Source organism: Nestor notabilis, unplaced genomic scaffold (genome assembly GCF_000696875.1).
Source record: "Nestor notabilis isolate BGI_N333 unplaced genomic scaffold, ASM69687v1 scaffold2115, whole genome shotgun sequence".
NCBI lineage: Eukaryota > Metazoa > Chordata > Aves > Psittaciformes > Psittacidae > Nestor > Nestor notabilis.
Genome location: NW_009927716.1, coordinates 60,808 through 76,731, shown reverse-complemented (window position 1 = coordinate 76,731; position 15,924 = coordinate 60,808). Strand labels below are relative to the sequence as shown.

At 40.9% G+C, this 15,924-nt stretch overlaps 1 protein-coding gene across 1 annotated transcript in view; it reads left to right on the top strand.

The window, feature by feature from the left end:
* The window catches only part of LOC104405436 (glypican-5-like), a gene marked incomplete at its 3' end in the record, with an annotated part of 94,518 nt that overhangs the window by 50,904 nt on the left and 27,690 nt on the right, over window positions 1-15,924 (top strand). The window contains exon 2 of the mRNA XM_010014160.1: window positions 1,917-2,611. Coding sequence (XP_010012462.1) covers window positions 1,917-2,611 — 695 coding nt within the window. The remainder of the gene's footprint in view (window positions 1-1,916; window positions 2,612-15,924) is intronic.

Here is a 15,924-nt window from a genome sequence, read left to right as displayed (position 1 = left end):
TTGGTGGGGGGGAGGCAGGTCGTACCTTGCCAGCTCTGTGGGCAAGGGACCTAACGTTCCTATGTTGGACCTATGGAAAGAAAAGATCATGGATTTGGACTGGTGCATAATCCAGCAAGTTGGAAGTTGTTTAGCCTTACCTAATGCTCTCCATCTGAACCTTACAGCCAGCATTGTGGGAGAAAGTCCGTACTCCCATAATCTAATAATAAGCTAAGTATCTCTAAGAGAGGATGTGTAGTTGAAAGAGGAAACTTAAAACACTTGTCATGTTTTGAATATTCCCATTGCTTTTCTAGTATGATAAGAAAAACTGGTATTTAGGTTTCCTCTACAGATAAACACAGGGTGATGTGGCAAACAAAAAACTCATCACGGTGTGCCGCAACACACAGGTAACTGCACTACAGGTTAGGATGTGTCAGTATTTCCATCCTAAATCCAGCTATAAAAGTCTGGTTTAGTCTGACTCTTGCAAGGTGTTGCTCTGCCTGCAAATAACTTCCTTCTTTCTCAACTGAAGTGTATCTGAATTCTTAATTTCTTAAGATTTTTTATAAGCACTTCCAGAGTATTAGTTGCTATAATACCAGTGGGTACGTTGAAATGATTCTCTGGCAGAAGGATATAGCGTGTGTGTGTAAAATACTGATGATTAACGCACAATGAGATATGCTGTATTATCTGTCTAGTTAAATCATGCTTTGTGGTAAAGGGATTGTAATGCTTATCATAACAAGCAAGTTAGTTGCCCAGGGAGATGTAATAGAGAAGTGTACTGAGCAGCTTTTCGACTCAACTTTGCAGTGTATGCTAATCTTGACTTCCAGTATTGTATCTGCTCCTTTGCTGAGCTGATCTTTGGGCGACTTCGGTTTGCGCTGCATTGCAGTGAATGGCATCATGATGTTCAGATGAATGTAGAGTAGGATTAGAGCAAAACCCCATTATCGGGCCAGTCCTCAGGAGGTATGAAGTGATCGGTCTCCTGCCTGGACTGGAACTACTTGCTATCCAGAGGAGTGCATGAATGATTTGTGTCAGAAGCTTTTTGTTGGGGAGCTTCCAAAGAAAGCAGGGGGAATGGTGTGGATTACTGTCTTCTGTGTCATTAAAAATAATCTTGGGAACTGATCCCTTCCTTGCCCCTGTCTGTGAATTCAAGCACCCCACTCAGTGTTTTGGATGTATATTTGCCTTCTGCGATTTGAAATGTGTTAACCACGGCACTCATTTTTCTTCTTTGTGGGGCAGGGGGGACTCAGAAATGCTGTAGTTAAATGAGATGCTGTTTTTCTGACTTTATTTCATTTTGGTTTTGGTTCATAGTGGACGTCACATCAAATCCTGCTTAACCACTGTCTGGTGGGCAGACCAAGCCGATGTTAACAGGGAGAGACTTTATTCACACAGCTTCTTTCCTTCATCCTTGAGCTGTGCTTTGCAAGAAGTAGCTCTTAGCCACCCACTTAGAGCATTGGGAAACAAAAGCTTCAGCTCCCATTTGTGTTCAGTTATATGGCAAGCTTTCACTGAGCTAAAGGAATGTTGTGGAAATGGATCTGATGCCCAATTGCAGCATAAGTCACAAAAACCATCTTACATAGACCCTGTCTGTGCTCTCTGGAGTCTCTGTGAGTCCTTCATTGACCTCTAGAAGGGGTCCAGCCAGTGAGAATACAGTCATCTTCTTAAAAGAAAATATGTGTGTATTCCTGTTGCCTTTATTATGCTTCTGTAATACTTAGTTGTCTTTAATCACACTGCTTATGAAAGCTGCATTAACTATCAATGTATTCATATTGCAGATTTTTATTTTATTGATGTTCCTGTTCAGGACAATATTAGTCCTGCGACCAAGATGTCAGGTGCTTGCTATTAACCTTTAGTTCTTTTTCTCCCCTGCCCCTTTTTAGAGGCCTTTGAGTCTTTGCTTCGCTTTGCTGAAAACCGCACAAGTTCCCTGTTTGAGACAGCTTACAGACCTATGGCAAAAGAAGCAGCAGAGCCTGTTAAAGAACTTTTTACAGACATCTCTCTCTACATTCTGGGTGCGGAGACTACAGTGGAAAGTGCAGTGTTACGGTTCTTTGACAGTCTCTTTCCCCTGGTGTATAGTCGGCTAATAAACCCAGGAATTACAGATTTATCAGAGGACTATACAGAGTGTCTACGGCTTACAAGGCAAGACATAAATCCTTTTGGACACTATTCTAAAAACATGGTTACAGAGCTGTCAAAATCTCTTTGGGCAAGTAGGATGCTCAGCCAGGCCCTCAGTCTGGGCATTGAAGTGATAAATACTACTGAACATGCAGCTCTCACGAAGGAATGTAGCAAAGCTCTAGTGAAGATGCAGTATTGCCCGCATTGCCAGGGCCTGACACTCATCAGGCCCTGTGTTGGATATTGTCTAAATGTAATGAGGGGCTGCTTGGCCAGCGTGTCAGAACTGGATGCACAATGGAGGGAGTATATCTCCACACTGGAATATCTGACTAATGAAATGGCTGCCTCACATGATGTGGAAATTGCACTGACGGGAATCTGGAACTCCATCAATGAAGCTATCCTGCATGCACAGTTGAATGGACCACAGCTCTCTGCTACAGTAAGTGCTCTCTGATTATTCACTACTCCCATTTATCACTTTGATTATTTGATGGATAAACATTTAAACAAGTTGGTGTTGTCCTTGCATCAGTTTTCAGTCTTCAACTAGATCTTTGTTTAATAGTCCATGAAAACCCTGTGCTGGGCACTGGTGAGGCTGCACCTCAAATCCTGTGTTCAGTTCTGGGCCCCTCACTACAAGAGAGACATTGAGGTGCTGGAGTGGGGCCAGAGAAGGGCAATGGAGCTGGTGCAGGGCCTGGAGCACAAGTGTGATGAGGAACGGCTGAGGGACCTGGGGGGTTTAGTCTGGAGAAGAGAAGGCTCAGGGGGAACCTTATCGCTCTCTGCAACTGCCTGACAGGAGGATGGAGCCAGGAGGGGGCTGGACTCTGCTCCCAGGTAACAAGGGATAGGCAAGAGGTAACAGCCTCAAATTGTACCAGGGGAGGTTTAGACTGGATATTAAGAAAAAGGTCTTCCCCATTCCCTGGGAATTGTTAAAAAACCATATAGACAAGGCCCTTGGTGACATGGTTCAGTGGTAAATTTGGCAGTGCTGGGGGAATGGTTGGGCTTGAGGATCTTAAAGGTCTTTTCCAACCTTGTTGATTCTATGAAAACATTGCAGATAATTATGATGGGGTTCAGTAGAGTTTGCTTTGAAATGAAAGGCTTGGGGAGGAAGTTTGTTCCTTGAGAAGCAACCCTGTAAAGCAGATAGCTCTGGCTTGTCTGCAGAATTTTCTAAACAAAAAGTTGGGGTATATTATGCTTGATATCAACAATGTATTTTCATACTCTAAAACTTCTGATCCCATAACTCTAGGAGCAATGTTTCCCTGGTGTGTGTGTTTGTAGTGTGTGGACGTTCCACAGGAATTGGTGTAAGGGTTTGGAAAATTGGGTTTCTAAATAAAGGCAAAGAAATTAAAGTTCGTAATTTTACAGTCCCTTTACTATGGTGTTGACAGAGACATCAGAAAGTCAGTACAGACCTATACTGAGTGCATCTGTCATACAAAAGTTGGGAAAAGGAGCATGGGGAAAAATCAGATGTATTTGACAGCATTTACATGAGTAAAGGATGAAAATACATTTAAAGTGGATCCACTTTTGTAAGTGGTAGCTTAAGGAGGAAAGAACCAGGGGTGGTAGAAGTGTCTCATAAAGAATATAAGTACATGAGTGGCAGGTGTTCTGTCATGTATTGAAGATTAGACCAGAAATTATTGAAATGACTAATGGATGCAGCTGACAACATCTGTCTGAAGTTCAACATGGCTGTCAATGGCAAAGTTGTAGCAGTGTGGCCTTAAGCAGGGTAAAGGCTGCAGGGTGAAGGCCACAGGGTGAAGCGTACGCTAAAAGATGTAGATAGAGCTGCCTGTCCTGAAAGAGGAATTCTTGCAGAGAACAAATGAGAAGGAAATGCTCAAATCTGAACATTTAATTCCTGTATCTGCACTCTGGTCACCATAGTATGTACTTCGAAGAGTCTACAGGAAGAAGTTATGGCAGAAGGTATTCTGAACTAAGGCAGTATTTTACTAGGAGAAAAATGCCTGTATGTTTGTAACCTTCCAAGTTCCCTAATGTCACAGTTCTTTCCAAATTAGAACACCTGACAGAGCCAGAGACATACACAGAGTCAGCTATACAGTCACTATAATATGTAGATTATAGAAAACCCCAGCCACTTCTAGTAATCTGATAACATTTTCCCTTTTTATTTGTAGTTCTTTCCATTCTTGCTGCCTCAGAGTCTCCCTTCCTTTTCATCAATGACACTTGTGTTTGCTAGTTTATCTGACATCCAAGGATAAACATGAAAAACTAAGAGAATCTTTGTCCAGGTTCTTGGGTAGTGCACAGTAGGCATTGCAGAACAGCAGGTCTTCATTGTGCTGATGCCTAGTTGGTAGTCTCATAATGTATCCCATAAAGCAGTGTTAAGCCTAGAACACATCATGAACTATGTTCCTGCATGTGCTTTAATTTTCACTCAAATGTTACTTTTATTGTGAGTCTATAAGGGAAATGAAAATCAAAGTTTGTCCATGTAAGTTTTATCTGGCAACACATGGCTTCGTTACTGATTACATGGAAGTAATTAGGGATATAGTTAAACTTTCTGACTACTAGCAGCAAAACCAGTGTGACAGACATCTCCTGCAATGTATGCAGTATGTTACAAAATGCTACACCTTAATTCTGCATTGCATTTGTTGGCCTCCTAATTAATATGCACTTGCTTAGCTTGCTGACAGGGTAGAATTCACAGTCCAGGGGAATATCAGATAACTATAGATACACTCAGCGAGTGCATTGCTTTTACCTGATTTGGAAGTAGCATCCTCTCTGAAGTGTCTTTCTCAGTCCCCCAACAGTATCTTTAAACATCTTCCTTCTTCCATTCAGAATGAATTCAGAAGGTGCTGTTGTTTGAAATGACATTAATTCTTTTCCCCCAAAAGTTATCTTTGTTTTCTCTCAGTAGTGATATCTCTGTGCACAGAACAAGGTTGTGTGTCACTTTAGGTACTGCTCTGTGGAATAGCAAAGGATGTTTTCTGTTTGAAAAGAAAAACTGTATGCCAGTGTGTGTTATCCTCAGTCTTTTATCTTCTCCAGTTGTCGGCAGGGTAAGATTGCATTTTGAAGATGGAGCATGTTCCACTATTTGAGCAAGCATTAGTCTGATACTGATTTAAAACTTTACTGATTAGTTACAGAGGATAACCATTAGTTAGGAAATTGAGCCTAATTAAGCTGCATTTCCTTCTCTGAAGCAATGGAAAGGAGTTCAATCCCAGCTCCAGGATTTCCGGCTGTGAGAGGCTTCTCAGAACCTAGGATCTGATTCTCAATTACACTTTAGGGCTGCGAATGATGAGATTAGTGCCCAATGTATTTACTGTTTATTTATGGGAGAACTTGGTCAGAAAAAGAAGGTACATTCTCTTTTCCCTTCATAGAAATGTAGCGACTTTGTTCATGCAGCTTTTGCAGAAATGAAACACTTTATCTTGGATACAGTTTCTGTTACAACCCCTGTAATTGGCTTCATTCAATTATAAATAATCTGTGGAAAACTCCTTCAGGAACGCAGAGCACTCCTAGTAATTTTCTTTCTCCCGAGGCAGCCTTCATTAATGCACCTGCCCTTTTAGGATACATTTTACAATTTTTTAATAGACAATATGGCTAAAACTTAAGGTTATTTTTAGTTCACTGCCTGCCTGGATGATTATGATTAATGGAAAGTTAGATTATGTTTTCTTTAAAATAGGGAAGGGGTGAAATAAAGCAATATAGCAGTTAGGGTACTTTGCTGTCAATTATTGTAAGTTGAAAATAAAAATCCTGTTTGTCTGAAGAGTGCATAACTTGAGGAGACTGGCCTCTGCTGACTTCCTCCATTATAGCCAAGAGGATTGCCTGATTTGCTGGGGTAGCATGTGTGAAAGGTCACCTTTAAAGTATTAGCAATCTCTCAGATTCCTCCAGAACGTGCCATGCCATTTGTTCGATGATACTGGCTTGCATCCAGCTTACTTAACCTAATGCAGGCCAGCCCTGCTCTGCAGCATCAGCAGTCATCATCATTACTTACTGGTTTGTCTGCTGGAATCCAATTGTCTTTCAGATTGGTAGGAACCCTGATGGCTGCTTTGTGCCAGCTACAGAGACCAGGTTTCATTCCCCCTTACTTATAGCTGTGGACACCTTTCCTCTTCGTTTTTTCTTTTTGTGTCTTTGTGTTTTAAAGGAGGTCTCTTTTTTATGTATTCAGTCTATGGTATTGCTCTGTTCCAAACTCTCTATTTGTGCATCATTCCTGATGTTTTATTTTTTATTCAAAGTGAAAGTAAAAGACCTTCAACTAAAATGCAAGGAGGAGGATGTGCAGTTTTGAAATGCATATGGCCACTGACACTTCAGTGAAGTGTATCAGCAGGCAGTGTAACACCATATGCATGAGTATTGGAGAGGGACTTTTGACAAGGGCAGGTAGTGACAGGACAAGGGGGAATGGCTTGAAATTGACAGAGAGGAGATTGAGATGAGACATTAGGCAGAAGTTCTTCCCTGTGAGGGTGCTGAGGCGCTAGCACAGGGTGCCCAGAGAAGCTGTGGCTGCCCCATCCCTGGCAGTGTTCAAGGCCAGGTTGGACACAGGGGCTTGGAGCAACCTGCTCTAGTGGAAGGTGTCCCTGCCCATGGCAGGGGTTGGAACTGGGTGAGTTTCAAGGTCCCTTCCAACCCAAAACATTCTATGGTTCTATGTTTCTATGACATCATACTTCCACAAGGCCCAGTTGCTTGTCGTGAGGGCTTGGCTTGCAGCCCATCTCCAGTAGCCCAAGGGTCATGCACGGGCACAGGTGTTGGAAGTAGAATTACATGTAACATAGGGAAGATATCTATTGGATCAGAATTGGTTAGAATCTGCTCAGCCCCACTAACTACAAATCTCCATCTCCACTGATGTGGAACAAGCAAATATATATATATATTACAGACTGCCCAGGGCAGTGGTGGAGTCACCTTCCCTGGAATTGTTCAAAAACCATATAGACAAGGCCTGAGCAACATGGTTTAGCAGTGGACTTGGCAGCGCTGGGGGAGTGGTTGGACTTGATCTTGAAGGTCTTTTCCAACCTGACAGAGGTGATTCTATGTCCAGTGCTGCAGTTCTGGGCTTCAGTAGAGCTTGGTCATCTTGCTTGCAAGAGTAGCACTGCTTTTTCCTGGTCTGGATGTGAAAGGCACTGATGACCTGTGGGATGGGTTTCCTGCTGGATGCATGGGAGCTCAGGAGTCAGTGTCCTGCTCAGGTACAGATTTCGTGTTAGCTTTGCCAGTCATCATCACACAGAGATTCATCTCTTCTCTGTCTCTGTCAGAGGAGTGACCTGAAGTCTAAATGCAAAAGAATGATTCATTTACTAGATTAACGAAGAGTATAAGAAGCCCTTGCCCACACTGGGTATTGGGTGCTTTTCTTTACACCTGAATTCAAAGGGCAGTGAGGCCATATGGAAATAACTCTTTAGAACAGAAGACTTCTCTACCACTTATGTTGCTGTGTATTAGGGCTCCATTTGTCAAGGGGAAGGCAGAGGCAAGATTTGCAAAAAAGAAACATTTTATGGTCTGAATTCTACTTCCATTCAATAGAATTTGAACAGATAATCACTCGTTGTTCTTTTAAGCCATTTCCCCAGGTATTGCTACAATTTCTACTCTGAATGTGGCTTCTTTCTTGTGAAACCTGCCTGCCCGGCCATATGGTGGAAAATGCAAAGCAGTGTGTGTTAGCAGAAATATTTGGAATGTGGGAATGCATGTATTCCTCTGGGTTCTTGCTGGATGAAGTTCAGAAGCAGAGTACTTACCTTGTTGTTACTAATGCCATAAGGGCTGAAAAAGTATTAAACGAAGAGAATGTAAAAAGCCACAGACCAGCCACTTCTGCTATGGTCATTTGCAATTAGGGATGTCATTGGGAGTTGGGAAGGCAAATTACATAGAATTAACGTAGCAAATTAATGATTAAAAAAATCATCAGAAATATTTATAGGTAGCTGGTGGTTCTTGGTGGCTGGTCCATCAATCACCTCCCATCAGTGGTTTAAAAAAGTATATTCCTGTTTCAATGGATGTAGCAGGTAGTCATCAAAGGCATGGCCATCATAGCCGTCTCTCTTCTACACTTGCTTCCCTGAAGCCACTTCAAATGGCTTTCTCACATTGCTGATACTACATCATCATTAATGTTTTGATTCTGAAATTGCTTTTACTGAGCATACATGGTACGTAGCTCTAAAGAAGTTCTAACTTTGCAGGTGAATTCGGGGAAGGCCTATAGGCATGTGATTATCTGAGGTATTGAAGCTATAGGTGGGTGGGTAAGATAGGGAATGCTAGTAGAGTTGGAGAGAGCTGGGAGGCAACAAGGGGTCTAAGTAGAAGACAGAAGCAATGAAAGAATATTGCAATGTTATGATACAGCTGTATTCTGGTGTCATGAATAGAAAAACTAATGGCAGGAGCTTGTGTGATTTGTTCAGTAATACTCAGAAAAAAGTCAGTGATAGAGACAGAAACAGAAATGAGCCATTATGGGGGTTTTATGTAGGACTTATTATGGTAATCAAACAGCACCTCATTTTTATGGTATTTTATCACTTTTAGTGACATTTGAGGATAGACTTTCAGTGTTCTCTGCAGGCACAGATGACATTGCTCCGCACATGCCCTAAGCCCACTGGAAGTTGTAAAGATGTTCAGCGTTGCATTTAACTGTAGCAAATAATCCCTGCGAAGCAGCAGCATGTAATACCTTTGACACTGAACAAGCAAACTATATATATAGCTATTTGCTAGGTTGAATTTAAGAATGGAAAGAACATCTCTGGTGTACCTTGAAATGCCCACCATATTGTGGTGGGCTTGAGCCAGAAATCTGGAGAGGAAGAAAAAAAAAAGAAAGAAAATCTTGCTATAAATCTTGTGCTAAAAATTCAGTGTATGGAAGGCTTGCGGAAAATAATCTAAGTGGTTTGAAAATATTAAGTATGGAGAATAAGAAAAATCTTGAGAGATAAAAGACCTGAGACATGTTAAAACTGTCACCTTTGGGAAAAGAAAAGCTCAGAGAAAAGACTGCCAGCCTTAGAGCAGCAGGTGATTGCTGTACGATAACCTTACAAATTTCAAAAGGAAATGGCAGTACTATGAACAAAATAACTTTGTGCTGAGTGAGTTCACAACAACAAAGAGATTCTGCCAGCCAGTAATGAACTACTTGATTAAAGACACTGAACAGTATCATAAAACACTCCTGGAGACCTTGGAGAACACTCAGAGCTGAACTCAGGTGCTTCCTTCCTGCAAGTTCTCCAGTTCGAATGATCAACACCAGCTGTCAATAAACATAAAACCCATACCCAGCAGAGTTTAAAGCAGTATATTCAATTCCTTGTGGCTAGATTGCTGAAAATAACTGTAAAAATGCACAGGGAAAAGCTCTGTTTGCGTAATATTTGCACTAAAAATGTTGTTTAAAATGACATTTTGCTTTTTCTAAGCACTTAGCAGGAAATCTCCTCTGAAAACAGAAAGTGGAGGAAAGGTCTGACTATGCTGAGGTCCCTGTAACTGATCTTGAAGGGGTCAGAATGGTTGCTGTAGCGAAGCTGTCTGATTTAGTAGTGCTTTTTGCAGATATGATCTTGAATGACACAATCACGCTGAAGGCATGACCTGGTACCTTTTGTTCTCATGAACCAAAGCTACATAAATGTACAGCAGGTTCAAATCCTTTGGGAATCCAGGGACAAGAGGAGGCCTTTCAGAAACCAGATGAGTTGCACTGAGTGGGTAATGTAACCACCCATTTCTGTGTAAAAGCTTAAAGATTGGTTTTCACAGTGGTATCTGCATTCAAATTTTGGTTTATTTCTCTTGGGCTTTATACTCATTAGGACACTGCTCTCCTCTTACAGTCAGCCATGAATGAATTTTTAAATAGGAGCAGTGGAACTATATATCTGGAATCAACTGCATTTCATGGAGTATAAGCATCTAATTCTTGTAGTCAGCTTTCTAAGACTTGCCACGTGCTATTTGCTTGATTTAAAAGCACTTTGACACTTGAGTACTTGTAGAAGTATTTCTGGAAATAATCATCTAAATTGTTTAATACATTTGCCTCATTCTCGTCTGTTACAAAAGTCCTCTGGAGAATTAGAGCTCATGTGGTCTTGAACAGCTCTTTCAGGGGATGCAAGGAGCGTTCCAGCCTGTGTTGGTTAATGACAGTTCTCTTCCATGCAAATGTTTGTTACCAAAGAGTAGCTTGATTTCCTGGTGTTTAGGATCATCTCATCTGTAGTGATGGAACTGGGCTGCATCAAAAGGAGCCTGACTGGCAGGTCAAGGGAGGTGATCCTGCCCCTCTGCTCTGGTGAGACCCATCTGGAGTACTGCATCCAGCGCTGGGGTCTGCAGTACAGGAAAGATGTGGGCCTGTTGGAGAGAGTCCAGAGGAGAGACACAAAAATGATCAGAGGGATGGAACACCTCTGCTATGAGGAAAGGCTGAGAGAGCTGGGGTTGTTCAGCCTCTAGAAGAGAAGACTCCAGGGACACCTTATTGCAGCCTTTCAGTTCTTAAAAGGGGCCTGTAAGAAAGATGGGGAGAGACTTTTTAGCAGGGCCTGTTGCAACAGGACGATGGGTGATGATTTTAAACTAAAAGGGGAGATTCAGGCTGGACTTGAGGAAGAAATTCTTTACAATGATGTTGCCCAGAGAGGTGGTGGATGCACCATCCCTGGAGACATTCAAGGCCAGGCTGGATGTGGTTGTGGGCAACATGATCTAGTTGGACATGTCCCTGCTCATTGCAGGTGGGTGTTGGACTAGATGAGCTTTGAAGGTTCCTTCCAACCCAAACTATTCTATGATTCCAGCTGCTCGAAATTTGGTGTTTATGTCAATATGAATTAGGTTAAAAAGAAATAATACATTTCCAAAAGTCTCAATTATGAAAGTAAGAATAAGAACCACTGTATAATTACATTTGGGTTGGTTCTGAGAGATATTTACTGGGTATTATCCAGCTGTCTTGTTATTCGACTAAACACATAGTTAAGCATACACAAATTGTATAGCCTTAGGTTTGCTTTTTCAGAAGTGATCATTCATTTGGATGTACATGTCTCTTCATAGCCAAAGGCATTCCACTGCAAGTCATATCTTAACCTCCCAACTGACTGCTGACTTGCTGATAGTGCTTAACCCCACTATTAACAAGTCATTAATGTGTAATAAGATAAAAAGCTCTTTTCTGCCTGTCAGAGCAGTATTTAAGTTCTGCTTTCTATTCCCTAAACCTTGTATTTTGAGTAGACATGTAACCTGAAAGTTTTATGCTAAATATTCATATCAATGGAACTGATGAATGTAGCTTTTGACCAGCTTTTGGTCTGAGACCAGCTCTGATTGTGACTAACCATTTGTGATTAAGGTTTTGGGTATGATAGTGATTGGGAGTGCTGCCTTCTGACAAAGGCTTCTGTCTCTGAGAAGGATCATAGCACCATTCCTCTTTGTTATCATTTACAATCAAGATCCACTTGTTTAGCCTAGTCTTATTGGCAAAGTGCTTCTGGAAGACATGTCAGGTATTTGTGTGTGTTTGTGGTCCCAGGAATGCTGTTAAGCTAGTACACAGGTGAGTGTTTTCAAGAGATCTTGCATGCACGTTGGTTTAAAAACAGATGAGAATCTGCAGGATTCTGATGTTCCTTCTGAGCTGCACAGGCTAATGTATGGTGTATGGCCAGTAAGTTATCCAAATGTGTAAGAATAAGTGTAAGAATAAGGATAACGAGTTAAACACAAGGCTAAGAAATAGCAATCCACTTTCAGAGCAAGAAGCCTAAATAGCATAGTAAAATAAATCATTATTTATTATTTATTTTTCATTATAGCTACTATCTTCATTTAGGGAATTAAAAGAGGCAACAGATTTCTGAAAAGTACGTTTTATTACTTCACTGTTGTTTTCTTACTTAAGAAAAGCAATGATACACCATTGATATTAATTTTAAAGACATGCTTGAAAGTGCATGGTTGATGTAGCAAGTGTCCTTGCCTACTGCAGGAGTGTTAAGCCTGCCCCTCTGTGATGTGAAGTGCTATAAAGACATACACAAGTGTACATGCATTAACATAGACAGCCCACTGCTTTTCCTCACTTCTTCAAATGATGCTGCATCTTTTGTAGGGGGCAGATAATCAACTTGGTTCTAAAAGATGAGCTCATGTAGCATCTGTTGTTATTCAGTAAGAATGAGCTTATGAGTTCTACTATTGATTTGAATTTAGGTTTTCTCAAGGGGTTATGTATCTGCATGAGATAACCGTTTCTTTCTTGAATCTGTTGCTTTGCTTCATTTTGTTTGCCAGGCTGAGGCTCTGAAAATTTTCAACCCCTTTTGTTTCCTAGAGAATGAATTCCTGGGACTCTACAGCCAAGTGTAATTTTATTGAAATAATAATGAAAAGGAAACCCCAAAGTCATAACTTGTGTAAAATATATGGTTAGAATGGTGCTCGTTTTCACCCCGAGGTTAAAATGCTGAAGGAGAATAGCCTAAGTCATAATGTCTGTGTCCTGTTTGACTTCAACTTGACACTGTGTGGAGAGGAGTGTGTGGCAGGGTAAGAGCTACAGAATAGAGCTCCTATCAAAGCCATAATCATAAACCTGCCAAGATAGCACAGTCATAATTTCACAGATACAGTGTTGTCACTGAGCACTATCTCTTTTGGAATACGATTCTGGTGTCAGCACTTCACCATTATTACAGTTGAAAGATGAAGGACGTAAATATGGTAAGAGTCCAGGATTTTGCTTGAAGCAATACTGAATACTGAACAAGACAATCAATGGTTGGGATAGTATTTATGGAAATAATGATGCTCAAGATGACAGATGATGTGCTTAGTGCTTCAGCAAGAGTTGTGTATGCTTTATTCATTGTTTCTACTTCTTTCTTTCTTTATCCTGTTCTTTGCACCTATTGTAAGCCTCCCTAGATTGTGTAAGTCATCAATTGAAATTGATTGTTATTTTCTATTACAAAATCAATTTAAACTACGAAAGGGAACTTAGATATGCAGGGTTTTTTTACAAACCTGACTTTCTCTATTGCAGTTTATTAAATATGATGGAATTTGTTGCCATGGCACTTCAGAATTTTGGCACTTCAGATTGTTGTGGTTAATTTTGGGTCTTATAAATTAACTAGGCATCAAACAATGAAGTCAGAGTGTTGCTGGGTTGGGGTCCAGTCCCTGGTAAAAAATGCAGCTCTAGCATATCGGCAGCTAGACTGCTTGTTATTCATTGTAAGGCATCTAGCTATGGGAGTGTTAGATGTTTGACAGCACTGAATAGATTCCAGTCAGCCATACAAACTACCTCCAGTGGAGTGGAAAGGACCATAAAATTGTTTTAGCAACAGCTAATTCTCTTGAGTCTTTCCCCCCCCCCCTCTTTTTTCTTTAACTGTTTGGTTGCCAGTAGAGGATTTGCCAATTCAAACAGTAAATTTTCCCAGATTTATTTCATTTTTTAAGATGTTATGAAAACTTCACTGACTTTGCATTTAGCATTGTTTCAATTTGAGCTAAACCCACTCAAAGTGTCTATTTAACAGTGGTACCTTTCTTTGAAGATAAAACCTGAACTAAAAGGAAACTTTCAGTGCTGGCTTTTTAAAAGTGGTTTTTCTATAAATAATTTGCAGTCCTATTTTTATCAACAAGGCATTTGGGTGCCAGATTGTTAACTGGTGGGTATTTCACTTCATGTCCCTGCTCATCTTTTAGCTGTTGCAATGCCATGCAAACTTAGTGTTGCAGAGTGCTGCTTTTCAAGCAGCCTGGGGACTTGTCTTTTCTATCTCCAGATAAAGATACCTGTTAATTCTTCTAACTTGCCTTACTCTGAGTAATTTTTTATTTCTTTTTCTCCTGAATAGCTTAGACTGGGAATTCAGTGTGTGAAAGAACATAAAAATGTGTCTTCACCTGCCAAACATTTCCTAATATAAAAGCTGGTGGACTCATAATGATCCATAGTTCAGTCTTCAAGACAAAGCCATGCGCACCAAGTGTTTAAATAGTCTGGGAGACACAGTGGCAGTAGCTTTGGAAGAAGCCTGAAAAATTCTGATGCTTGGAGTAGAAGGGGGAAATGGGGAATGAGGAGGTCCTCAGCTGTTACAGCTTCATTGAAGGGACTTAAAGAACCAAGAACCTGCGTAGAAGAGGTTCAATTCTGCAATTTGGCTGCATGCAAGGCTTTGTTCTGCTGATAGTGGATGGGCAAATGAGATCCGAATGAAAAGCAAGTTGGTTCTCTTATCATCCTCTGCCACAAAAGAGACTGCCTTTTGTGAAGAACTCTCTTGTACACTGGAAAAATGACACATTTCATCCAACTGAGTACAACCTTTTTCTTTCCTGTTTACATCTCTTTTTCTCCACTTTTTATAATTGTAATGAAGTTTTGCTTATTTCTTGTTCTTCTAGTCCATCTACACAAAACCTTGACTTCACAGACTTTTTCTCTAGTCTTCCTATGTCTGTATGAACCAGAGTAGTCAACACAGCCTGTGTAAGGAAAAATGAAATGATAGATCTTAGTTATTGAACCTCCCTATAGACTTTTATATGACACTAGAGCAGGAACTTGAAGAGCTTGATGCATTTTTAGCTGCTGATTTTTCTGTACCAAACTTAGAACTAATCTGCTAACAGCAGAGTCGGGAATAGGCATTTCTGAACAAGTGACAGTGAAGGAAAACAGAGAAGGATGCTTCCAGGTAGTTGACCTTGACCAGCTGGCCACCGAGGTGCTCTCCATCCCCCTTCTCAACATGACAGGGAGAAAATAAGGTGCTAAAGCTCATGGGTCGAGGCAAAGATGGGGAAATCCTGTATCAGTTGCTGTCACAGGCAAAGCTGACTTGGGGAAAACTAAGTTATTGGCAATCAAAATAGAATTGGATGGTAAAACTCGGGTGTGTTGGCACAGGGCAGCCCCTGCCTCCCCTCACAGAGACCCCACAGCCCTGCTGGGCATGGACAGAGCAGGGGGAACAGCTTTTTTAGGGAATGGAAGATTCAAGTGAGCAGTTTTACAAGGTAAGCTTTTAAAAATGATAAGTTGTGTCTGAGCACAGCTCCGATTTGTGACAGGAATTGATCCTTTATATTTGTGGATTGATGGGCATTGACAGAGGGGAAAGGAGGTACAAAGAACCAAAATAGTGATTTGAGGTAATGGAGAAAAATACTACACTGTTCCCGATTAAATTAATAACTGTGAAGAAATCTTCCCAGGAAAGTGAAAGGCCTGTTGGTAATGGGAAAACATCTCTTGGATCTAATTGCAGTTTCTTTTTGTAAAGCAAACTGATGACAGTTAGAATGGGACATGTTCTGGTTTGGGGAGAGTTTAGTTTGTGCAGAAGGAAGGAAAAAAAGAAGGGGAGAAAAAAAAGAGTTAACCAATAAGAGACTTAGAAGAATACGGAGTTGAAGAGAGGCCAAGCAATGAGAAAGGTATGTAAAGAAATGGAGATGAAAGATACGGAAAAGAGTTAGAAAAACAATTATAGGGGAAAAGAAAACAACCCTTATTTGAAGAACCAAAGAACAAGCATATGTTTTAAGACGGAATAAAGGATTATAAATCCTTACTGACTATAGGCAGGTATCAAC